The sequence below is a fragment of the Dreissena polymorpha genome, chromosome 3 (genome assembly GCF_020536995.1).
Source record: "Dreissena polymorpha isolate Duluth1 chromosome 3, UMN_Dpol_1.0, whole genome shotgun sequence".
NCBI lineage: Eukaryota > Metazoa > Mollusca > Bivalvia > Myida > Dreissenidae > Dreissena > Dreissena polymorpha.
This window is the reverse complement of record NC_068357.1, coordinates 39,670,110-39,697,216: the sequence shown is the minus strand read 5'-3', so window position 1 is coordinate 39,697,216 and position 27,107 is coordinate 39,670,110. Positions and strand designations below refer to the sequence as shown.

The window sequence follows — 27,107 nt, the reverse complement described above, 5'->3', positions numbered from 1 at the left end:
GTGTTATGAAAGATATTTCAATAGACACGTGATCGCAAAAACGCCACGTGATACTATGTGTATAAATAACTGGGTAAACGGTTCGACAAATCACATTGGATGATTGTGCAACTTTGATTAACACTAACAGCGAAAAGCGTTTGAGATAACTTCTAGTAATTGTGGCAAAAATATGAATGACATTGCACATACCACGATGGAAGATGGCGAATTTGATCTTGATGAAAGGTTTAAAAAGATGAGCACTAATGGATCTTCGTTTGAAGGTGACACTAGGATTAATAGCAAGGCAGCCGGTTCTGCTAGTGCTGCGAATGAAAAGAAAGTTGAAGAGGAGGCAAAATATGAAAAGGCTGTGGCGGAAATTTCACACGGTTATAAAGGTTTATTACAAAACATTGGCGAAGATACAGAACGGCAGGGACTTTTAAGAACACCAGAGAGAGCTGCAAAGGCTATGATGTTCTTTACAAAAGGATACAGGGAGAACATATCAGGTACCTGCTATCATGTATTATGACCAATTGTTTTTGTAAGCATTTTTATGGGGCCAGGGCCTTTTGGATTTGAAAAAAAATACTTAAAAAGTGCTTGCATTGTTTTTTTTTATTACAAATACTATAAAATAAAACATAAAAGTGTTTTCAGTATTTTATTGACAAATCTAACCTTGAGCTAGGAAAAATATTTACTTTCAGTGTTTTTTTTTCACTTATATGGGAATGGTGGCGGGCCCGTCCAAAGGGGAAAAAATGCGTCGTTTTTTACGAAAAGGGGAAAATTAAAAATTCACTCTTTTATATGTAATATTTATTATATGAATACACATGTTTGTATGAATATAATATTCACAGCAGAATGTCTGTCCTTTTTCTGAAATATATATCAATGATTTTTTCAACATTAGTTTCAGACAGTTCAGCCTTCATGCACAGTCTCAGTTTTCTTAGCCATTTTAAAATTTAAGTTGAATTGAGTTTTTTGAAAATCGATTAAATGGAAAATTTGAGCATTTTTTATCAATAAAATGGACCAAATTGGAATGTTTTTATCAACAAATATTGACACAATATAGATACATCAGGCCTTTTTGCTGGCCATTTTGGGAGAAAAATGCAATTCATGTGAAAAGTCCACTGATTTGGAAAAAACTAATCTAATTTAATATAACACTTTATAATAATTAAAAATCATATAAATTTTAGTTATATACTTTGTTAGTTATTTATGAAATAAATTTGAGATATATTTGTCATGATAATGAAACAGTTCTTTCTAAAAAAAAAATAAAAAAATAAAAAAATTTTTTTTTTTTTTTTTTTTTTACTTCTGGAGGGGATTTTTTTTACAAAATGGGGGGAAAATGTATACTCTTTTTTGAGGGGAATGGGGCCGAATATCGGCCCCGAAATTGCCATAAAAAACACTGACTTTATTTTGGTAAAGGTAATAAGGCTAAATGATTTCCCCAAATTTGACCAAAAAATATTGCTATATGGTATTGACAAGACATTTTCATTTTAATTCATGCATAAACCTTAATCTTTGGTATCTTAGTATTTTATTTGATTAAATTTTGGACATAAATTCTGTCCCATTACGTACTTCAACAGGTATTTATTCTTAATCAATCAATGTTAATGATTGGCTGGAAAAGTATAAATATCAATCATATTAATATTGATAACAACAAATGGGAAATTATATATCGGCCATTACAACACGATGCTTTGCTAACCATAAACAAATAATTATAAGACATGCAATTATTCAATTATTATAAATTCATACTTTAATATAGTAATATATAAAAATCATAAATGAAAATCATACATTATGGAATTTATTCATACAATGTCATGTAAGAAGCATGAATTCTCATATTTTTAATTAATAACTAAATGAATAAATAATTCTCATGAAGACATACTGGATGATTTACCAATAATTCAAACCAAACAAGTCAGCGTAATTAGTAATAACTATGATCATTAATACAGTTGCCTGTGCTTTAATAAAATAATTGTTCATATCACCTATGTCAATTGATTATTTCCTTTAATTGGAAAGCATCTTCTGAAAATAAAACTTTTTGTATGTACTTGATGGGCCAACATAGCGACAATCCACCCCCTCTCCAGGGCCAGTATTTTTTAAATAAAATTAAAATTCTCAAGCCAGTGTTTTTTTCCCACCATTTTGGGAATGGGGCCGGGTCCCTTTGTATTGGGAAAAATCGCTGTGTTTTGACTAAAATTAGTATTGTTGCTGTTTAGTAAATAAATTCAAGTTGAGAATAGAATTAAGTTTTTTTCAGTATTTTAATAAGGTTGAAATGATATTTCGGACAGGAGATGAACAAATTGTTGAAATCAAATCTACAACAATTTTTTTTTTAGAAACCTTAATTTGGAATGTTAAGGTCTCATTTGGGAAAAATATATACTTTTTAGCTCACCTGATTGCTCAGGTGAGCTTTTGTGACCCGTCTTTGTCCGTCATTCGTCCATCGTCCGTCTGTCCACATTTGTTAGTAAACACTCTAGAGGCAACATTTATTGTCCGATCTTCATGAAACTTGGTCAGAAGATTTGTCCCAATGATATCTCGATCGAGTTCGAAACTGGGTCATGCTGGGTCAAAAACTAGGTCACTAGGTCAAAAAAAAGAAAAAGCTTGTAAACACTGTATAAGTCACATTTAATGCCCAATCTTCATGTAACTTTGTCTAAATGTCTGTCTTACTGATATGTTGGTTGAGTTCAAAAGTGGTTCCGGTCCGTTGAAAAAATTATGGCCGCCAGTGGGCGGGGCAGTTTTCCTTATACGGCTATAGAGAAACCTTGTAAACACTCTAGAAGTCACAATTTTTGGCCCAATCATCATGAAAGTTAATCAAAACATTGGTTTTATTGATATGTCAGACGAGTTCGAAAATGGTCCAGATCGGTGAAAAAACATGGCCGCCAGTGGGCGGGGCATTTTTCTCTATATGTACATGTATATAGTGAAAACATGTAAACACTCTAGAAGTCACATTTTTTGCCCAATTTTCATGAAATTTGATCAAAACATTTGTTTCCTTGATACGAGAGTTGAGTTGGAAAATGGGTCCGGTCAGTTGAATAACATGGCTGCCGGGGGGGGGGGCAGTTTTCTTATACACACTTGTGAACACTCTAAAAGTCACATTTTTTGCCCAATCATCATGAAACATGGTGAAAAGATTGGTTTTATATATTTATTTAAGATGAGTTTGCAAATGGTCCCGATGGGTCAATAAACATGGCTGCCAGATGGGTGGGGCAGTTTTCCTGATGTGACTACATAGAGAAACCTAGTGATCGAACACTATAGAAATCACATATTTTGCCTAATCATCGTGAAACTTAGTCAATACATTGGTTTTATTGATTTCTTGGATAAGTTGGAAAATGGCTCAGATTGGTGAAACACACTTTTTAGCTCACCTGATTGCTCAGGTGAGGTTTTAGGATTGGTCTTTGTCCGCTGTCCGTCTGTCCACATTTGGTTTGTAAACACTCTAGCGTTCACATTTCTCAAGCATTCTTTATCAAAGTTGCTGAAAGATCTCAGTCAAGTTTGATGATGAGCAAAATTCACAAAAAATATTGCCATAATGATTGCCCATAGATTGTCCAAATTTTCATTATATTATACTAAATCCTTGTAAGCAAAGTTTGATGTTTGGTAAGGGGGGGTCAACTCAAAATATAGGCCACCATTTCAAATCTTACAAAAACAAAAACACTCCCTACGCCAGAGTTTTGGTTCAATAATGATGAAAGTTGACCAGGATGTTTGTCTGGTCAATATCTAGGCCAAGTTTGACATTAGGTAAAGAATGAATGAACCGACTCCTCTCAGGTGAGCGAACTAGGGCCATCTGGCCCTCTTGTTTCAATTAGGAATAGGGCCAAATACCAGATTCAATTTTTAACGAAAAAAATAATTTTCCAAGTTATTTTTTTCCTGTGTTAAGTTATATAAACAATTGAATTAAAATCAAATTTATCATTTTCACAGCAAACACATGAATTATGTATGTATTCAATAAAGGCCAATTTTATTTATTTGTTTCTAAAATACAAGTGGAAGATTTTAGAATAACAAAAGATTATGTTTCTAGGACAAATATCATCAACAAATGAGGAATATTTGATAAAAATGGACATGTTTATTATGCATTTTACTCAGAAAAAATATGCTGGGAACTTTCATTCTATTAAAACATGCAGGGATGTCATTTGATGTGGCTATAAGAAGATTTGAGGCAATGTTATACAAATCCTTCTTAAGCGTGATTTCCATGAATAACAAATGAGACGGGATTGTTCTCCAATTGCCTTTTGATCAGCCCAATGTCATCAACGGACATACGTGATTGAGAGAACAAATATGTGATATTCCTGCGTCTGTATTTGTACTTGGAAATAGTTCCCGTGATCAATAGCTTTGTGGACTTTGAGCAAGAACTCGTTTAGATTGTGCATATTTATGTTAGGACTTAGACGAGATTTCATCATGCAAGATGAGAAATTGGATAGACAACTGACTTGCATCAGGTCCACTCACTAACATTGGCATTGTCTGGGTTGAGCAGGAAAGTGATGTATCTTATATAGAGAATGGTAGGCAGATACCGCAGATTCCCACTAAATGCTCAAGTGAACGCACTTTCTGTGTTGTTATAGTTATAGATTATTTGCAACAGAGTTTTCATGAAAAGATTGGTGTAACCAATAGGTTATATAGAGTACATAGCTTTACCAGGTCTTGGATCCATTTATGGCAGAAGTTAATTGATTTTGCATTAAATAAAGTATTCAATGAATGTGTTTTTATCCACAATTGACTCTAGTTGGGGTTTGTTGTATTCAATGAAGGGATTGATAGGCAGCCGTGCGGAGGTGTTATTGATAATCTGTCGAACATGGAATTGCAATTGATCTCCTTCTGCATGACAATGTGGCTCTATTAGTTTAGTTAATGTTGTCGCCTTTTCATGAGTGCTGACAGTTATGAAAACAGGTGTTTTTGCTGAAAAATGTTTATATCAGGTCTTTTAGTTTTACAGTTCAGAGCATCTACTTTGATGCAAGTCCTTTATAATTATATAATTATAAAAGGGTTTTGTTATTTTTGAATGCACTCAGCATATTATTCCGAATTTTTTAATTATTATCCTTAATATATAGCTATTTGTTTAGAAAATATAATATAGTATGATAATAATAAAATAAAATAAAATATTATAATCTTTTAAATAACCAAATGTTTCCTTTGGGTGATCAACATACATGGAGCCACCCACGAAAGCATGCTTTTTGGTCAATATCTTCTTATGTTGAGATAAAAATTGGGAAGGTTAAATAAATGTATCTTGGGTACCAGTGGTTTAAAATATTTTGTCAATTTCAGATATTCTTAATGATGCAATATTTGATGAGGATCATGATGAGATGGTTATCGTTAAAGATATTGAGATGTTTTCACTCTGTGAGCACCATCTTGTGCCTTTTATAGGAAAGGTGAGTTTATAAGCATTTATTGTTCTTTTGACTTCATATTAAAAAAATAAAAAACAAACTTTGGCTCAGTATAAATCATGAAAACTAAATGGTTTACGTCATTATAGTAATTTGTTTTAACGACTGTTCAGTACTTTTCATTATCTAAGTTTGTTACACTTTCCCTATATACATAAGTATACATGCAGTTGTTGTTATGATATATTTTTTGTATTCCAGGTTTCTATAGGATATCTACCAAATAAAAAGGTGTTAGGTCTTAGCAAATTAGCAAGGTAAGTGTGTGTTTTTTTAAGTGAGTATCCATGTGGTTAAAAAGCATGAATTAAAAAGAAAATGTGTTGTTTTTTACCTTTACAGCATTTGCTCATTTTCCATTAAGGTTGAAACATCTGGGATATTTGTTTATTTTATTTGGAAAATGAAAACTTTATCATAACCTACATCATTATTGAACAAATTAAGACACAAACAGGACAATTTAAATTCCTGTTAAATAGGAATACTTTAGTTTAGAACAATGAGATTAGTTTGTTTGAACTTCTAATGCAATGCATAGTAGACAATGGTATTTTTACATTTGTGTGATTTCTCGCTTTGGGAGAAAAGGATGTAAAAGATGCTTGTCTACTCTTGTCAGCTTGATTTTCATTCATCAAATAATATTTACATAGAATTTACAAGACAGTAGACTGGTCAATCTAAGAGCTATCTGATATATGATGCCGATATACATGTAAGGCGAACTCCTAATGGAGAATGCTTTTTAGACACAGGTTTTATGTCCTTTCTACTTCCTGAAAAATGGTTGAGACACAATTTACACAACAGCCTATCCTGAGAATTAGCTCTGTTTGCAGTGGAATGGGAGAAGGTGATACAGTATATTAGCTAATGGCACATGTTAAAGAGGCTCATTAATAGTCCTTATCAGGAAAAATGTGTTTGAAGTGCTAATGGGGTGTTCAGACGATGCCACAGGAATTCCGATATACACTTGGAGACTTTTCCAACGCATCACTTAATCATATAAATATAGCTCCCTTATTTTTGAACGGATTGTGTTGAAATTTGGACCAAGAATAATTCAACACATATCTGATAATTCCTGACAATTTAATTGAAATTGAAAAACAACAAAATATAAAACTTAACAAATTAAAACGTCACTTCAAAAGTCAAATTCGCAAACTCGTACAACGTTAAATAATAACAATTTGAAAAGTAAAACGCATAAACTTACACGTCTTAATAACTGACCGGCTTGCAACATGCCAATTCGGCCGTTGCGCTCCTAAATATTTATACAAGCAAATTGTTTTTCTTTAATTAATGTTATGTTTTTCTTGTGTAAAAACTCAACTAGAATGATGAAATTGAAATTAAATTGGAATAACATGTATATCTCGTTTTACTACACTTGGTGACTTTTCTAACGCAAAACTTTTAAAACTTACATATCTCAGTAATGAGTAAATATTTTTATTTAAAATTGCACATGTGATCATTTGACTTCATTATGTGCAAGCTAACGATAAAATCGTTCATCTGTGACGATCAGACGCTTTAGCAAGTGGGGAAGGTATTCTGCAAAATGCAAAGTGCACGATTGCGCTCCTGAATATTCAAACGAGCAATATTGTTTTGTAAATTAATTTTATGTTTTCCTTGTGTAAGAACCCACAGAAAATAATTAAATTGAAATAAAACTAGAATCATATCGCGTTTCACCATTTTCACGTGCAAAAATATGGAACCACACCTACCCCATGTGCTTAATCGTCCAATTGCCTCGGATAAATGATTTTATCGTGAGCTTGCATAGAATGTAGTGAAATGATCGTAAGTTAAAATTTAAATCAATTTTTTTTTACTCGTAACTGAGATATTCAAGTTTGAAAAGTGATGCGTTAGAAATGTCCCCAACTGTAGATTCCAAAAATTGGTTGCCTTTAGGACACTGTCACATCCCTCTAATCCTAATCTACAGTGTACATGATATGATGATGATATAATCACTAGAAATGATGCAATATAGTGTTTCAAGCTTTGAGTGCACACTATGTCTATCACTGTTTTTGTTTATTTTATTTTATGGTTTCAAGCTTTGAGTGCACAGATGTCTATAGCTGTTTTTGTTTATTTTATTATGGTTTCCCATGGTTTATAGAAAAATATCATTTAATTAAAACTGAAAATTAACAGTGAAAATTATATATAATGTTCACTGTTTTACTGTGAAATTACATCATTTTTTATTGACAAAATGACGTCATTATTGCAGCAAAATTCTCCAGTTTAAAACTTTAACAATGAAAATGAACAGTGAAAAAAGCATAAAATACAAAAAAAATGTTGGATTCTGTGGAATATCAATTTTAATTCACTCATGATCATAGAAAAAAAATATTTTCACTCTTTGCTGCACCACTCATGAAAATATTATTTACTATGATCACTCGTGAATTAAAATCGATATTCCACTGAATCCAACAAGCATCCTCTCTATAAAAATTAAATTATCGTGTTTTTATTCCTTCTAATGAGCGAATAGACATACACCTGTCTGTATTTACTATTTAGGGTTGTCATGAAATTTCATCTAAATCATTTATTTTACACTTAACAAAATGTGCAAAATAACAGCATTTTAAAATTAAACTTTTGCTCTTAAAAATCACGAGACTTTTAAACTAAAGAAGACATATTTAAATGTGTAATCTATCCAATTAATTATAAATTCATGCTACAATGTTCTTGGTGTTAAATACAAAGCAAAGAATCCCTTTGCTATGGATGTGTGTACAATTGTTTATATTTTAAAGTACATGTACGTGTGCCATGTTGAAAGCGCCATTATTATTTCCATAATTGTGCCTTGTTCTGAGAAAACTGGGTTTAATGCATGTGCGTAAAGTGTCATCCCAGATTAGCCTGTGCAATCCGCAGTTCGGTAAAAAAAACACCATAGAAGTGGAAAGTGTCGTCCCTGATTAGTCTGTGTGGACTGCACAGGCTAATTTGGGACGACACTTAACACACATGCATTTAACCCCCTTTTCCAGGGGTGTGATTTTTCCGCGGATCCGCGGATTTCCGCGGATCGGGTTGTCCCGGATGTCACTTCTGAGATTTGCGTAAATTCATTTTTAAAAAAGTGGGGGAGAGGGGCTGCCACCGATTCCGCAGACGTATTTCATAAGCGGCCCGAAATATCCGCGGCCCGCAAAATCTCTCCGCATTTTACACTGGTAGATTCTGCCTAAGCATTTTTAAAACGAGCCATATAATTGGCTGTCGTTTCCCAATCTTCCAATTAAAATCGTGTTCTTAAAATGCGCTTTGTGATTTGTTTGCAAATGGCGCCGTTGTGAAGAGAAAATTAAGAATATTGAAATAACAAATAGCAATCGAATAAACGACTGACATCACCTAGTCTGACAGGAATAATGAAATGTGTTTGTCAAAAAAAAGACTACGTTTTAGATACAAGCAACACATATTTTGTTAAGAAATGTGCCCACTGAATTTGTGTCACGGAAACCAGTGTTTGCAAATTGGAGTGTAGACTGTAGTCTACTCGCGAAGTAAAACAATTTAGAGAGTATCGTTCGAACATGGAAATAGACAAACATGGAAAATCCTCAGTATCATTAATGTGAACTTTAACAGGTTTTTATAAAGAAATATTGTTATGAAGTTCAAAAAGTTGTTTATTTTAATGTCTGTTTTTATGTTTGTCATTGTGTTATGCGCGCCATTCGGGAAGTCATAATCAGTCAACAGAATTTTCCTCCCCTCTGACTTTGCCTCAATCACACCCCTGTTTTCACAGACCATGGTCATCATGTTTTTAAATGCATGTTTGAGTGCTCTTTTTCAGAGTACTGGCTGTGCATCAAGTATGCTGATACTTATATAATGAAAAAATGTGTGTAGAAATGTGTTGGAATAGTCTCAGTTGTGTACTTTTTGGCTGTTTTTTAATCAAATCAATTGTTTATGCTTTTCAGGATTGTTGAAATTTACAGCCGACGATTGCAAGGTGAGTGGATAAAACCTGTTGCTTATTTTCAATCATAATTGTTGATTGAAAAAATAAGCATCACTGTGTTTTTTGTTACATGCAATTATTACCAGTATGGTAATTTTTATTGATCTATTAGGAAATTTATAATATTCCTGTAGTGATAATATTTAATGATTCTTAATAAATATGCAAACTAACGTTTTTTCCTATCAGTTACATAATTGTATGTAAATTAGCAGGACTCCTGCTGCCATTCGCAAATGTCACCAAATGTGAACGTTTTAGAAGAGTGGCGATAAAATCTTTCCATTTGAAACATGGCCATTAAAATCAATTGGATTTGAGAATGGCTGGTCAGTACAGGCCATGCGAAGTTGAACATTGAAATGAACGTTTGGGAGCCATTAGACTTCTTTAAATTGTTCATAGATGATGCCTTGATTTATTGCCTTGTGCTGTGCCATTTAACAATGCTTCTGCAGTTAACCCTTTGCATGCTGGGAAATTTGTTGTCTGCTAAAATGTCGTCTACTGAATTTCTAAAATTAGCATTTTCTTCGATCTTTTTCAAAGAATACTATCAGAATAGCAAACAGTATGGATCCTGATGAGACGCCACGTTCTGTAAAAAAAATCAATATATTAAAAGTACCATCATAATCTACAATCAATGACAAACAACAAAAATTAGGTGTTATTAACTTATGTCTTATAATAATTTAAATGCATTCTATTGACATTGACCACACATTTCAGCCTCTATAAAAGTAATTAATTCAGCAGTAATGAGGCTTTTAATATCAGTTATTACATACATGTAGCAGGTTTTAGGTTAAATATAGAAATGAAACTCAGTTTAATAAATCCGTGAATAGACATAAACACTCAAGCGTGTGTTTGTTTATATTTGTTTATGTTTCCCTCAAACTGCCAAATGTGAGTTGTTTGATTAAAGATGATGGGCATTATGTAATGAGGTGTATTAAACAAGTGCAAAGTTGATATAAATGCTGGAAATGAACCACTTCTCCCTTATTTTTTAATAGAATCTGTGGTTATAAGGAATTATCAGAAATATATATTCATTTTTCATACTACAAAAGCAGTATGTATATATTCGATACGGAAGAGTTAATATGAATGTTTTGGCAAATGGTGCAATCACAACACAACATGGAAATATAAAATAAGCATTGAACTTATTTACAATACAGGTTTGTGGCCCATGTTGGAGCTATAATAGTGTATGTTTACAGCATCTGATGACCACATATTAAAACTTGGCATTCAGTAAGGTCTAGTGTAATATCGGTTTTTAATAAAACAAAGAATAAAGCATTTTATTCTATATCCAATAAATTCATCCAATCGGCATTCTTCATATGTACCACGTGACCGTCCAATATATTCCGGTATTGGATCCAAAAAGTCTATATTTTTTCCATATTGGACAGTTGAGTACAAGTGCACTAAGCAATTGTTTTATAACGATAAAAGCCGTTACCGAGAAAAAGTATCCGAATGTACTATAATCAACTCACACGGGCGCTTGTCTTGAAAATAGCATAGATGCAATTAAAGCATTTTCAAATCAAAATTAAAATGAAACAAAGAGCTGAAGAAAGGGATATAGAATAAAAAGCTTATTAGACGTTTAAACTGTACAATACGTGATATATTTGGACTCGCACACAGTTTGAAGTCATATTGGACTCGCCTTACGGCTCGTCCAATATGACGTCAAACTGTGTGCACGTCCAAATATACCTTCGTATTGTACAGTGAAACGTCTAATAACCCATAAGTATTGCATTGAACGCTATGATTTAAGAATATGGCTGTTTTGTTTTTTTTAATGGCAAAACATAAATTAAAATGGCAAAAATGGGTGGCGAAAGAAAATCTTAATCCAGCGAGAGCCCTGAATTACTTTACAATGTATTTCAATAAGACTGAAATACATAATTTTGCATAATTTATTATTACAAATTATTATCTATATATTTATAAAAAGATATGTATCATTAACTCGGTGTTTTTTATGCCCCTGGTAGGATGGCATGTAGCAGTCGGACTGTCCATCCATCGGTCAATCCAGCAAATCATTTTCAAGGCTTTTTTCGAAAAACTTTAAGATATTGACTTGATATTTGGTGTGTGAGTCTATCTATTTGACTTTGATGGTCCACTGATTTTTGGCTAAGTTATGGGTCTTGGACTTCGACATTTTCCTTTACCAGAGTTTTTTTATGAAACGCTTTCAGATATTGAGCTGACATATATTGTAACCTACAGATAAAGTGTGAATTTTTTTCCGGTCCAGTGATTTTTGATGAAGTAACAGGCCTTGGCATTATAATTTTTCTACAATAACCAATTTCCAGAGGTTATAACACAACGCTTTCAGATATTGAGCTCATTTTTGGTATGTGAGTCTTACATGACCTACATGACTTTGATACAAATGTGATTTTTGGCAACGTGATAGGCTTCGAACTTCTAAATTTTCCGTTTACCAGAGTTTTTTACCAAAACCTTTCAGATTTTGACCTGATGTTTGGAATGTTAATGTACCATAATGCCCTACAGATGAAGAGTGACTTTAGTTCTAGTCCACTGATTATTGGCATATTTATGGGTCTTGGACTTCTACATTTTTGGTTTTCTGGAGGTTTTTACTGAGCAAAATCAGATATTGAGTTGATTTTTATGTCCCCCACTTTAGTAGTGGGGGACATATTGTTTTTGCCCTGTCTGTTGGTTGGTTGGTTTGCTGTCTGTTTGCGCCAACTTTAACATTTTGCAATAACTTTTGCTATATTGAAGATAGCAACTTCATACTTGGCATGCATGTGTATCTCATGAAGCTGCACATTTTGAGTGGTGAAAGGTCAAGGTCATCCTTCAAGGTCAGAGGTCAAATATAGGTGGCCAAAATCGCTCATTTTATGAATACTTTTGCAATATTGAAGATAGCAACTTGATATTTGGCATGCATGTGTATCTCATGGAGCTGCACATTTTGAGTGGTGAAAGGTCAATGTCAATGTCATCCTTCAAGGTCAGAGGTCAAATATATGTGGCCCAAATTGCTTATTTTATGAATACTTTTGCAATATTGAAGATAGCAACTTGATATTTGGCATGCATGTGTATCTCATGGAGCTGCACTTTTTGAGTGGTGAAAGGTCAAGGTCATCCTTCAAGGTCAGAGGTCAAATATATGTGGCCCAAATCGCTTATTTTATGAATACTTTTGCAATATTGAAGATAGCAACTTGATATTTGGCATGCATGTGTATCTCATGGAGCTGCACTTTTTGAGTGGTGAAAGGTCAAGGTCATCCTTCAAGGTCAGAGGTCAAATATATGTGGCCCAAATCGCTTATTTTATGAATACTTTTGCAATATTGAAGATAGCAACTTGATATTTGGCATGCATGTGTATCTCATGGAGCTGCACATTTTGAGTGGTGAAAGGTCAAGGTCAAGGTCATCCTTCAAGGTCAAGTATATGGGTCAAAATTGCGCATGTTATGTCACTTCTGCATTATTGAAGCTAGCAATTTTATATTTATAATGCGTGTGTATCTCAAGGAGCTGCACATTTTGAGTGGTGAAGGGTCAAGGTCAAGGTCATCCTACAAGGTCAAACATCATATAGGGGGACATTGTGTTTCTCAAACACATCTTGTTTATATATTAGTCTACCTACATAACCTACAGATAAGGTGTGAGTTTTGTTCGAGTCAATTGATTTTTTGTTGACATTTTCTCCATTTACAGAGGTCTATTACACAACAATTTCAGATATTGAGCTGATTCTTATGAGTTTTGTTCTGGTCCATTGATTGATTTTTATAAAAGTTGGATTTAACAATTTTCTCTAAAATAGCTGCTGTGCGGCTTCAAAGTCGATAGGGGGCATTGTGTTTTTCAAACACAGGTATTGTTTATTATTGTTATGCCCCTGGTAGGGTGGCATATCGCATTCGCACTGTCCCTCTGTTTGTCCATCTGGCATTCAGTTTTCCATAGTTTATATAAACAATTCTTTAAGATATTAAGTTTATTTTTGGTATGTGAGTCTACCAGTCTACCTACATGACTTACAGATGAAGAATGAGTTTCATTTTGGTCAATTGGTTTTTGGCTAAGTTTTGGCCTTGTTTTCTCTAAAAGAGCTGCTGTGGAACTTAAGCCCAGTAGGGGCATTTTGTTTCAATAATGGAGCTTTTGTTTTTGTTTTTAGATCACCTGAGCACAAAGTGCTTATGGTGACCTTTTGTGATCGCCTTTTGTCCGTCGTGCGTTGTCCGTTGTGTGACGTCAACATTTGCCTTGTTCACTCTCTAGAAGCCACATTTATTGTCCAATCTTCATGAAATTTGGTCAGAAGATGGGTTTCAATGATATCTTGAATGAGTTCGAAAATGGTTATGTTTGCTTGAAAATTTTGGAAAACGGAAGATGGGTTTCAATGATATCTTGAATGAGTTCGAAAATGGTTATGTTTGCTTGAAAATTTTGGAAAACAAGCCTTATATAGGTTTAATAAAATGATACAGTTATTGTAAGTGAAACAACACTGAAGCTTAAGTATGGCAAAATAGCCTATGGTAAAAATGATACTTGTACTGCAAATATCACAATGGGCGGGGCATTTTTCCATATATTGCTATATATGGCTATAGCAAAATCTTGTTAACACTCTAGAGGCCACATTTATTGCCCAATCCTCATGAAACTTGGTCAGAAGATTCATCCCAATGATATCTTGGACGAGTTCGAAAATGATGTTGGCTGGTTAAAAAATATGGCCGCCAGGGGGCGGGGCATTTTTCCTGATATGGCTATCGTAAAACCTTGTTAACACTCTAGAGGCCACATTTATTTTCCGATCTTCATGAAACTTGCTCAGATGATTTGTCCCAATGATATTTTGAATGAGTTAAAAAATGGTAACCTTGGCTTGAAAAACATGGCTGCCAAGGGGCGGGGCATTTTTCCTTATATGGCTAAATATGGCTTTAGTAAAATCTTGTTAACTTTCTAGTTTGCTCAATCTTCATGAAATTTGGTCAGAACATTTGTTTCCTGTGTAGTAAAGTTTGGTTTTATTATGTCAATATTATGTGACATTAACTGTATTATGTAATTTTTCATAACACAGAATTTTCATAGTTAACATAACTGTTTTAGTCATTAACACTTATGATAAGCCTTTCAACTAAGAGATAACTGAAAGAAAGACAACATGTACATGATTTTGCAGTATTTATGCAGTATTTATCTCCCTTGTTTAACCTGGTTCAGTAATCTATTTTTTAGTTCTGCTCTGGAATTTGGGAAGATATTGATCATTGATAAATGCACTGTTCTGAGGGAAAATTGACTACTCTGCCATTGATCTCTTCTGAACTGTATAAAATAAGCTGTTTTGGCTGATTTAAACACCTCTTGATGCTTTCTTGAAAAGTTAACAGCCCTTGAAAAAGGTTGGAATTTTGAAATAATTAAACTCTAAATTATTTTTAACACCAGCATCAAGACATTTTGGCATTATTTTCTAAATTATTCTTATTATTTAGATTATTTTTATTTGGCATTTTCTAAATTAGAAAGACTATTATATTTCAATAACTTTAGTAAATTTTTCTTATTTTTACATTTGATTCACTGAAGTTTCCTAATCTCCATTAATATTGTTCTTTAGATTAAATTAGACCTATTTTGTAAACTAGATTTTGAAGCACTTTCTAGACTAACAGTAACTTATATTTATATCAGTTTTTTTGACAGATTTTGAACTTCTTTTTACATTCATTAAGGTATTTGCTGTATGTTGTTCATTTTTGTAACGATACTTAGATTCTTTAGACTTGGCTTGTACCTGTTCTTAATTTTCTGTCATTGTTCTTCATTTTTCGAGTTCTTGGAATAAAAATTAGTTATTTTTGTTAAAGCTGCCTTGGTTTTCACTTATATAAATTCTTTTAGTGTATTTAGGCGTCCCTGACTGAACGCCTTTAGTTAATTGAATTACAACCAGTCAATATAGTCATCCTGACCGGAAATAAGAGTTCGTCAAATAAATATTTTCGCATTACATAAGTGCTCACAAAGTTACATAACTTGTAACCGTCATGTGACCTGTTCATTTGCGTAAGCGAAGGAGACCGCACTACCACACCTGGATAGGACAGTTGAGTTCGATAATGGTTTGGATCGGAAAAAAAACATGGCCGCCAGGGGGGGGGCGGGGCTTTTTCCTTATATTTATAAAGTAAAAAAGCTTGTGAACACTCTAGAAGTCACATGTTTTGCCTAATCATCATGAAATTTTGTCAAATCATTAGTTATGTGGATGTCTCGGACAAGTTTGAAAATGGTCATGATCAGTGAAAAAACATGGCCGCCAGGGAGTGGAGCAGTTTTCTTTATATGTATATACTGACAACATGTGAACAGTCTAGAAGACACATTTTTTTCCCAATCTTCATGAAATTTGGACATATCTTGGAAGAGTTAAAAAATGGTTCAGGTCTGTTAAAAAAACATGGCCGCCAAGGGGCCATTTGTTGTTCATTCTTCATGATACTTGGTTAGAACATTTGTTCCATTGATATCTTGGGCTGCAAAGAACAGGTCATTTCTTTTTATCTCAGGTGAGCGACTTTGGGCCTTTCAGGCCCTCTTGTCTTAAATTTACTATGTAAGTTGTGCAATGCTTTCAGTAACACAATTCTTAATTGAAAGTCAAGTAAACATGTTTGCACCATGCACTTTTTAAAAAGTATATGTAAATCATTATTTCAATATTTTCTTTCAAAAGGAATGTGTTTCAGTATTCTGAAGCAAGTAAGTGTCAATAACAGTTGTTACGTTGGTGTAGTGGATATGGTGTTTGCAGTGTTCTTTAGATCTCTTCAGTGGCTGAAATAATAATCTTTTAACCCTATTAGCGCTGGAACTGAATTTTAAAGGTCTTTGCAAACAGTTTGGATCCAGATGAGACGCCACAGAACGTGGCATTTCATCAGGATCCAAACTGTTTGCTATTCTGATAGTATTCTTTGAAAAAAATCGAAGAAAATGCTAATTTTAGAAATTCAGCAGACGACATTTTAGCAGAAGACATGCAAGTACTGGTTCTACCCAGTAAACAGACTCTCTAAACAGAATCTCTCAATAAATCTGAAGCTTTCAATGCAATCTACTTTAAAATAAATACCAGTTGACTTATATCAAACAAACTTGTGTCATTTTCAGAAAAAATATTTTGCAATAATAATGTCATAATAGTTTTGCCATGTTAAAACCTATTCTCTTGCTTGCAATACAAGAAATATTTTTCATCACTTCATTCTAGAGCCTGTTGTCCTATTTAAAGTACAAGTATTGTGTTCATAGTTTTGTTGTATGTAAATTTTGTGCTTCTTGATGTCCAAATATCATCTTCATAGTAAGTTCCTACTTAATTAACAGTAATTGTGATATTTGCAGTACAAGTATCATTTTTACCATAGGCTATTTTGCCATACTTAAGCTTCAGTGTTGTTTCACTTACAATAACTGAATCATTTCATTAAACCTATATAAGGCTTGTTTTCCAAAATCTAGTACAAGGAGCATTTTCTTCATACCCAAATAGCTTTATCAAAGCTCTTTGTTTTGTAATTGCAGTACAAAGTTCATTCATATCCTTATTTGCCTTACATAAGCCTGTTATCCACCTATACTTACAGTACAAGAGAGGTTAACCAAGCAGATTGCTGTTGCTGTAACGGAAGCCATTCAGCCTGCAGGTGTTGGGGTTGTGATAGAGGCAACGTTAGTATGCTTGAAGTACTGGTTTCTTTATTCTATACTTAACTTCTATAGAGAAAATATAATTTAACAGTTTGTTTACTCAATTTACTATGCATAATATGAATAAGTGGGCCAAATTAATAGAATGAGCCCCATAATGGGAAAACTGGGCTTAATGCAGTCATTACAGACTTATCATGGATAACATTTTCCGCTTTTATGTTTCTTTCTTTAAATTAAGTCTCTTCTTAGTGAAACTCCAATTTAAGCAGAAAGTGTCATCCCAGATTAGCCTGTGCAGTCCGCAGTACTGAGACAACAATAAGGACATGCATTAAGCCCAGTTTTCCCAGAACGAGGCTGGTATTATTACTTTGTAAGTACCCTCATAAATGATGTTCAGGCTTCAGCTTTCCACTACTTCCTGTCAGGTAAATGGTTTCTGCTGACCAGATAGTCACTGTAACATAAGGAGGCTGTCGATGGTCAATAAAATCTCATACAAATCAAATCCTAACTTTGGCGTAATGAGTTGTGGAACTTAGCAGGTAGAATAGCACCATCTGACTGAGGATGATTTAAATGAGATAGGTGGTGTGTAATATTAATCACATTAAGCCAACAACAATCCACTCTTGTTTTCCAGAATATTTTAAATACTGCAAAACTATAGAAGGATCTATTAGACACATTGTCTGATCATGTTAGAATCTTGTCAGACATAAGGGCCATCTTTCAGATACACACTCTCAGGGGCATTCCTGAGGCTAGTTCAGCTATAAGTACGATCGAGCAGCCAAGCTGCGAGTGGCGGTAGGTGCGGGAAGGGGTCTCCCCTCCTGCTGGGGAGGTTTGGGGGGCCTCCCCCAAGAAAATTTAGGAAAATTTCACAGCAGATGGTGCGTTTTGGTGTTATCTTTCAGTCTCGTTTTGGCAATTTTAATCATCAATTACCTACTTGAAAAAGACAGATAAAAGGAAATATTATATTAAACATTGTCAACAGTAAATATACTTTCGACCATAATTTATTTGCTACGTTTAAATGTAAATGCTTTAAAATCAAGAAGCCTTATTGCGAGTGAGAATGGATCCGTAGTTGCATAGGTGTGCGAGGGTGTTCAACTCTATTGCTGGCGGGAGTATGGGGTCCTCCCCTAGAATTGTTTTTTAAATTTCTTTGCAAAAGGTGAAATTTGGTGTTGCATTTCAGGAACATTTTGACAATGTTTATCCTAGAATTTTAGCTTCAAAAATTAAGAAAAATAAATATTTTTAATAAACATTGCCAACTGCAAATATACTTTTGACCATAATCTATTAAGTTTGAGTGTCAAGGCTTTAAATCAAGAAGCCTATGATTGTGAGTGAATCATCCAGGGTATGTAAATGTGAGGAAATGTTTGACTCTTGCTTCCTCCCTAAGAAAATTTTGGATTTCATTGCAGAAGAAGCGTTTTTTTGTTATCTTTCAGCGACATTTGGCAATTTTGTTCCTCAATTTCTTTCTCTAAAAAAAGTAAAGGATTCTCCATGGAAACCTTTCTCATGTCCGTGTTTTTGTTGCGACTAAGTAAAAATGTGGTACCACGCCCATGGCTTGTGTATTTGTTTAGACGAGTCGTCAAACCTGGAGCGATGTGGCGCCAAAACTAAGCCCGACATTATTTTATTCTGAAACTGATTTGATTTGTGGTATTTAGTAAACTGAAAATTAAATTCGTTTCTAATTAAACTGTAAAAACCCCCCCCGCTCTTTGAATGTAACAACAGCATGCTCGATGAGTCTTGAGCAAGCATACTTAACTTTTATTTAACTCGTAGATCTATCAATCGACTTACCTTAAGGTGGGTTCCCACTGCCGATCCGATCAACTCGATCATCCAGTTCACCAAAATTTCCTGAACAAACACGACCAAGCTCGACTAAAAAGGGTATACACGACTTCTTGTCGATAACACACGACCCCCACATGACTCTTTCACGACATCCACTCAACCATCTTTCCGATTTCCGCTAGATCATCTCGACCTATACGCGAGCCCTATACAATCTCAGCTCGACCCAGTGGACCTCAGCTCAATCGCCACCAAATCTTCACACGACCAGATCGTGATGGTCGTACTACAGTCGTACAAAGCAATCTAATATAACTATATAATCTATAATAATCTAGAGGTTGAGCAGATCAGGTACAGAGCTTGTGTATGGTCGAATAGCAATCGAGAAGTTATCGTGTACGGTCGAGTAGCCGTCGGGTAGCAGTCTAGTAAATCCGTACATCAAATCAAATAGAGGTCCAGTGGATCGTGTTGCTATCTAAAATAACTCGGGTAGAGGTCGAGCGGATCGGGTACAGATCGTGTAAAAGATGTCAATATGATCGCCACACGATTGCTTCACAATCAACTCGATCTTATTCTCGACTTATACGTGACCACTTCCCAAGCGCTTCTCGATCCATTTCCTACTCGACTGCTACTCGATATTTTTTGACATGTCATAAAATATGGGGTAGGGAGCCCGACCAATGCCGACCTACCCGATCGCCCCCGACCACTCATGCCGACCGAACCAGACCAGTACCCCACTGCTTAGTCGGGCTTGATCGAGTTGATCTGATCGGCAGTGGGAACCCAGCTTTAAGCGAAATGTAATGCTGTGAACATTTTCCCATTTATCTATTAAAACAGCTAGCTTCTGAGTATCATCTAATGAACATGTTTCGCTGAAGCTATCTCTAAAAACATCTGAATAAAACAGAGCGTTCGCCGACATTTTGAAAATTTGTGCCATGTAAACATAATCTAGTACCCGTGTCCGAATATTGGTTCCAAAAAAACCATGAAGGGCGACAACATAGTCGTATAACAAGTAAAGTCTGCCCAGTGATTACACAGTGTACCCCTCATCAGTGAAAAAGACTTTACGTCGTATGTTTGGAGTTAAGACTGTGTTGTTTTTTGTACCAACTTTTATTTTCTGAAAGTGGACGTCTTGTTTGCTTGTTTACATATTTATACCCCTAACCCCCTTAGCCCTCAATTTTTTTTAGCATTTTTCGAATTTTAAGAGTTTTCATTTTTTAAAGTTTGAATGAATTATACGCACGGGCGTACTGCCGTATGCCTAGGTACGCCCATGCACTCTTGTTTTCTGTGAACTTAAAAAAAATCTTGGCAGATCTTGTGTCTTATTGTACCGGAATTGTCAGGGCCCATATTCATCAAACTATTTTTAGACTTAAGTGGTAGCCTGTATATACAATGTACTCAACTACTGGATGTATTTTCTTCATCTCAGTAAATTCTTTATTCTTGAGTCTTAGAATAGATTGGTGAATAAGGGCCAAGATTTGTCATGCAGGTTTTGCATACATGCTGTTTCAGGCACATGTGCATATTGATGTTGCTATTTCAGGCACATGTGCATGGTGCTGTTGCTATTTCAGGTACATGTGTATGGTGCTGTTGCTATTTCAGGCACATGTGCGTGGTGATGTTGCTATTTCAGGCACATGTGCATGGTAATGTTGCTTTTTCAGGCAAATGTGCATGGTGCTGTTGCTATTTCAGGCACATGTGCATGATGATGTTGCTATTTCAGGCAAATGTGCATGGTGCTGTTGCTATTTTAGACACATGTGCATGGTGATGTTGCTCTTTCAGGCAAATGTGCATGGCGCTGTTGCTATTTCAGGCACATGTGTATGGTGATGTTGCTGTTTCAGGTACATTGTGCATGGTGCTGTTGCTATTTCAGGCACATGTGCATGGTGCTGTTGCTATTTCAGGCACATGTGCATGGTGATGTTTCTATTTCAGGCACATGTGCATGGTGATGTTGCTATTTCAGGCAAATGTGCATGGTGCTGTTGCTATTTCAGGCACATTTGCATGGTGATGTTGCTATTTCAGGCACATGTGCATGGTCATGTTGCTATTTCAGACACATGTACATAGTCATGTTGCTATTTCAGGCACATGTGCAGGGTACTGTTGCTATTTCAGACACATTTGCATGGTGATGTTGCTATTTCAGATACATGTGCATGGTGATGTTGCTGTTTCAGGCACATGTGCATGCTGATGTTGCGCATGGTGATGTTGCTATTTCAGACACATGTGCATGGTGATGTTGCTATTTCAGGCACATGTGCATGGTGATGTTGCTATTTCAGACACATGTGCATTGTGATGTTGCTATTTCAGACACATGTACATGGTCATGTTGCTATATCAGGCACATGTGCATGGTACTGTTGCTGTTTCAGACACATGTGCATGGTGATGTTGCTGTTTTAGACACATGTGCATTGTGATGTTACTGTTTCAGGCACATGTGCATGGTACTGTTGCTATTTCAGACACATGTGCATGGTACTGTTGCTATTTCAGACACATGTGCATGGTGATGTTGCTATTTCAGACACATGTGCATATTGATCTTGCTGTTTCAGGCACATGTGCATGGTGATGTTGCTATTTCAGACACATGTGCATGGTGATGTTGCTGTTTCAGACACATGTGCATGGTGATGTTGCTATTTCAGACACATGTGCATGGTCATGTTGCTATTTCAGACACATGTACATGGTCATGTTGCTATTTCAGTCACATGTTCATGGTGCTGTTGCTATTTCAGACACATGTGCATGGTGATGTTGCTATTTCAGATACATGTGCATGGTGATGTTGCTGTTTCAGGCACATGTGCATGGTACTGTTGCTATTTCAGACACATGTGCATTGTGATGTTGCTATTTCAGACACATGTACATGGTCATGTTGCTATTTCAGGCACATGTGCATGGTACTGTTGCTGTTTCAGACACATGTGCATTTTGATGTTACTGTTTCAGGCACATGTGCATGGTACTGTTGCTATTTCAGACACATGTGCATGGTAAGGTTGCTGTTTCAGGCACATGTGCATATTGATGTTGCTGTTTCAGACACATGTGCATGGTGATGTTGCTGTTTCATACACATGTGCATATTGATGTTGCTGTTTCAGACACATGTGCATGGTGATGTTGCTATTTCAGACACATGTGCATGGTGATGTTGCTATTTCAGACACATGTGCATATTGATGTTGCTGTTTCAGACACATGTGCATGGTGATGTTGCTGTTTCAGGTACATGTGCAGGTTTTTTTCCCCACTTGTTGGGAAGATAGCCCATGGCTTTTGAATTGGGAATTTTATCGGCATTTTCATGAAATTGGGAAAATAAATTCATTAGCCTTTTTTATCCACACTAAAAGTCCACTGATTAGGGAAATACTAAATTTTACATAACTCTTTATAATCATTCAAATTAAAGGAACAAAATCATATAATACTTTGTTAGATGTAATTGAATTAAAATTGAGATAAAATACACATTAGACACTTCTTTCTAAAAAAAAAAAAAAAAAATTTTTTTTATTTGAAATTTGGAATTTTTTGCCACATTTTGGGAAAAAAGTATACTTTTTGGGATTGGGAACATAGCCCAATTTCGGCTATAAAATCGGGCCCAAAAAAACCCTGATGTGCATGGTGATGTTGCTGTTTCAGGCACATGTGCATGGTGATGTTGCTATTTCAGACACATGTGCATGGTGATGTTGCGCATGGTGATGTTGCTGTTTCAGGCACATGTGCATGGTGATGTTGCTATTTCAGACACATGTGCATGGTGATGTTGCTATTTCAGACACATGTGAATGGTGATGTTGCTATTTCAGACACATGTGAATGGTGATGTTGCTATTTCAGACACATGTGCATGGTGATGCGAGGTGTACAGAAGCTGAACAGTCGCACCGTTACCAGCACCATGCTTGGCGTGTTCCGTGAGGACCCAAAAACACGCGAAGAGTTCCTGACCTTGATACACAAGTCGTCATGAATTGGCAGGCCTGGGAGCTGTTTCTGGTTTACGCTTATAATTTACCATAGGCATTTTGTCATGTACAATTTTCATTATGTGTAAGGGTGTTTTGTAACGGTTAAGGTAGTCGCTTAGAACAATTACTCTAAAATGGAGATCTGTAGGCAAGTATTTAGAAATTAAAGTTACTAATGTTTCCCATTCCATGATCCATCAAAGTAAAAATATGTATAAAAAAGCTACCATCGTGTGTTAGTTCTCTTTATGAACGTTTGGTTAAAAAAAGACAACATTTTTGGACTTGTAAAGCCATCATTTCTTAATGCTTAATTTGTAAATGAATATTCACAAAAATAAATAATTAAGGTTGCAATCAGTTTGCTACATTTGAACATATTTGCTAAATGAACTTAAAATTTATTAATTTATAACTTTAATAAAGAAATTAAAAAAATACAATATTAGTGCAGGCAATTATAATTTCGCTTTATTTATGTTAAAGCATAACAGTGCTTAATTGCAGCTTCAACTTCAATGAAATAACACAATTATAAATAATGTAATATTTAAATATTTGACATAAGTTGACAAGAACTTTGATTTTGATGTCCTGTGCGATTAATGTATTTCTAGTAACTGCGATTGTTAATATATTTTTTGTGTTAAATCTTAGTTTTGAGACCTTTACGCAATCAATATTTCAGTAAATAATGTAGTCACATAAATATTGTGTTATAAATGATATCCGTGGGTTATTGCAGTAATATATAATAATGTTACTCTTGGAATTTGTTAAGTTCTCTTACTTAATGTTGTTATTCTCTTTTATATTTAAAGAACGAGCTATGGTTCATGTTTTCTGTAAAAATGCACATTTACACTTAAAATGTTGATTTACGATAGACTTAGGGTAAGTGTAACTTTATGTGCAAAAGTAAGTAATTTGTAATTAAATGAAGTTTTTAGAAACGCTACCTGATTTACGTTATGGACTTACTTTAAATGAAAGTATTGCTAAGAAACGGCTTCCTGGCCAGTTGCCATGGAATCCGTATACAGACCATGACTTGCTGCCTGGGTATTTGGGACCACTTGATATGTTTACTTACATTCTGGGTATTTGGTATTTGGGACCATTTGATATGTTTAATTACATTTTTATATAAATGTACACAAAATGCATTTGTTTTTTTATCTGGTCAGTTAGATTTTTAGCTCACCTGAGCACATTCACCTGAGCACAATGTGCTCATAGTAGGCATTTGTGATAGCCTTTTGTCTGTCGTCCAGTGTGCCGCGTGCATTGTTCCGCGTCAACATTTCCCTTGTTAACACTCTAGAGGCCACATTTATTGTCCGATCTTCATGAAATTTGGTCAGAAACTTCGTCTCAATGATATCTTTGACATGTTCGAAAATGGTCAAGGTTGCTTGAAAAAATGGCCGTCAGGGGGGGGGGGGGGGATTTTTCCTTAAATGGCTATACACATGTATATGGCTATAGTAAAACCTTGTTTGCACTCTAGAGGCCACACTTATTGTCCGATCGTCATGAAACTTGGTCAGAAGATTTGTCTCAATGATATCTTGAAAAAGTTTGAAAATGGTTCTGGTTGGCTTAAAAACATGGCGGACAGGGGGAGGGTGTTTTTCCTTATAAGGCTATAGTAAAACCTTGTTAACACTCTAGAGGCCACATTTATTGTCCGATCATCATGAAACTTGGTCAGAAGGTTTGTCTCAATGATGTATTGGACGAGTTTGAAAATGGAGCAGGTTGCTTGAAAAACATGGCCACCAATGGGTGGGGCATTTTCCTTATGTGGCTATAGTAAAACCTTGTTAACACTCTAGATCTAGGCCACATTTATTGTCTGATATTCATTAAACTTGGTCAGAAGATTTGTCGCCATCATACCTTGGAGGAGTTTGAAAATGGTTTTGGTTGGTTGACAACATGGCTGCCAGGGGGCGCGGCATTTTTCCGTACAAGGCTAAAGTAAAACCTTGTTAACAACCTAAAGGCCAAAATTATTATCCGATCTTCGTGAAACTTGGACAGAGGATGCGTCCCAATGACATCATGAATAAGTTTGAAAATGGTTTTGGTCTGTTGAAAAACATGGCCACTAGGGGGCAAGCATTTTTCCTTATATGGCTATGAATATGGTTACAGTAAAACCTTGTTAACACTCTATAGACCACATTTATTGTCCGATCATCATGAAACTTGGTCAGAAGATTTGTCCCAATGATATCTTGGAAGAGTTCGAAAATGTTTTGGTTTGCTGAAAAACATAGAAGCCAATGGGTGGGGTATTTTTCCTTATATGGCTATGAAAAAACTTGTTAACTCTCTAAGTCACATTTATTGTCCAATCTGCATGAAAATTGGTCAGAACATTTGTTGTAATGATATCATGAATGAGTTCAAAAATGGTTTAGGTTGCTTGAAAAACATGGGCGCAAATGGGGGGGGGCATTTTTTCCATATATGGCTATAGTATTTCTAAAATAAAACCTTGTTAACACTTCAGAGGCCACATTTATTGTCTTATCTTAATGAAACTTTGTCATAAGATTTGTCCCATTGATATCTTGGACGAGTTCTTAAATGGTTCTGGTTTGTTGAAAAACATGGCCACCAGGGGACAAGACATTTTTCCTTGTATGGCTATAGCAAAAACTTGTTAACACTCTAATTGTCACATTTTTTGTCCAAATTTCATAAAACTAGGTGAGAACATTTGTTTTAATGAAAACTTTGATCAGTTTGAAAAGAGTTCAGGACTGTTGAAAAACATGGCCACCAGGCGTCGGTGAATTTATCCTACTACTGCTAAAGTAAAACCTTGTTAGCACTCGGGTACATTTATAGTTCACTCTTCATGAAACTTGGTTAGAACATTTGTTCTAATAATTTCTTGGGGCTGCAATGAGCAGGTCAGTTCCTTTGTATCTCTGGTGAGCGACTTTGGGCCTTTCAGGCCCTCTTGTTTTACTTATAAGATAAATCATTGGTCGTATTTACATAATATTCATACATTAAAAATGAATTGCTTTACATAAGGTTGATTTTAAGACCTGTTCTCTTGCTTTGATTTCAGACCAGAATTATTATTAAACACTAATAAATAAACTAATTTAAATGTTTTAATTTGTATATTTTATTATCATTTATTTATTTTAAGCAATTTGAAAGTGTTAAAATTAACACAAATCAAAATATTGTTTTAATATGTATGTTTAGTTTACTCATAGATTTATTAGCTCAGTTGAATTATCCGAAGGGATATTAAAAAATTATAACTCTCTGATTATACTCCTTTAATTGACGTTTCGGCATAATGCCTTTATCAAAACATTGGAAATTATATGTTAACTACATTTTTACGTCTTTTGACTGCACAATTTAAATAACAAAGAAAAATGTTTTTAAACGTCAAATGACGTTGTACATGATGACGTCATAAATGGCGTTATATAAAATGGCGCCAAAAAAATGTAAAAATTCACCAAAAATGAAATGACGTTAAACACTTACATATTGTATCTTAATCCTATGTTAAATGTGTGCTTTATATATTTAATAAATTGATATTTTACAATAAAATAATCATCATCATATGTAATTATAATCTACCTTAACTTATTATCATAAATTAAATAGGGTAAACTTATTTAATGACTCTTATTATTTCAATCCATATCTATGTATAATATTCAAATGATATTTGATTAAATAATCATATATACTTGCTATTCTATATATCATATACACATTATGGACAAGATAAATTGCATAAAGTACTATTAGTTTTACATCCATTTA

General features: G+C 34.7%; 1 protein-coding gene across 2 annotated transcripts; it reads left to right on the top strand.

The window, feature by feature from the left end:
* The first annotated feature begins 65 nt into the window (after positions 1-65).
* Positions 66-26,432, top strand: LOC127874036 (GTP cyclohydrolase 1-like). Of its 2 annotated transcripts, none has more exons than XM_052418142.1 (6): positions 66-497; positions 5,443-5,552; positions 5,772-5,827; positions 9,566-9,597; positions 17,331-17,415; positions 23,161-26,432. In XM_052418142.1, the coding sequence occupies exons 1-6, from the start codon at positions 173-175 to the stop codon at positions 23,291-23,293; spliced, it is 741 nt and encodes a 246-aa protein (XP_052274102.1). In that variant the 5' UTR covers positions 66-172; the 3' UTR covers positions 23,294-26,432. The 2 variants fall into 2 exon arrangements, with proteins under 2 accessions (XP_052274102.1, XP_052274101.1); XM_052418141.1 differs by having other exon boundaries at positions 17,331-17,430.
* Positions 26,433-27,107: the final 675 nt, after the last annotated feature.

Bases quoted from the DNA above. Each gene is read 5' to 3' on its own strand.
- LOC127874036 (XM_052418141.1), top strand. From the start codon at position 173: ATGAATGACATTGCACATACCACGATGGAAGATGGCGAATTTGATCTT. The intron at 9,598-17,330 runs GTGAGTGGATAA...CTATACTTACAG, and splicing joins TTACAGCCGACGATTGCAAG to TACAAGAGAGGTTAACCAAG. The intron at 17,431-23,160 runs GTACTGGTTTCT...TTGCTATTTCAG, and splicing joins GCAACGTTAGTATGCTTGAA to ACACATGTGCATGGTGATGC.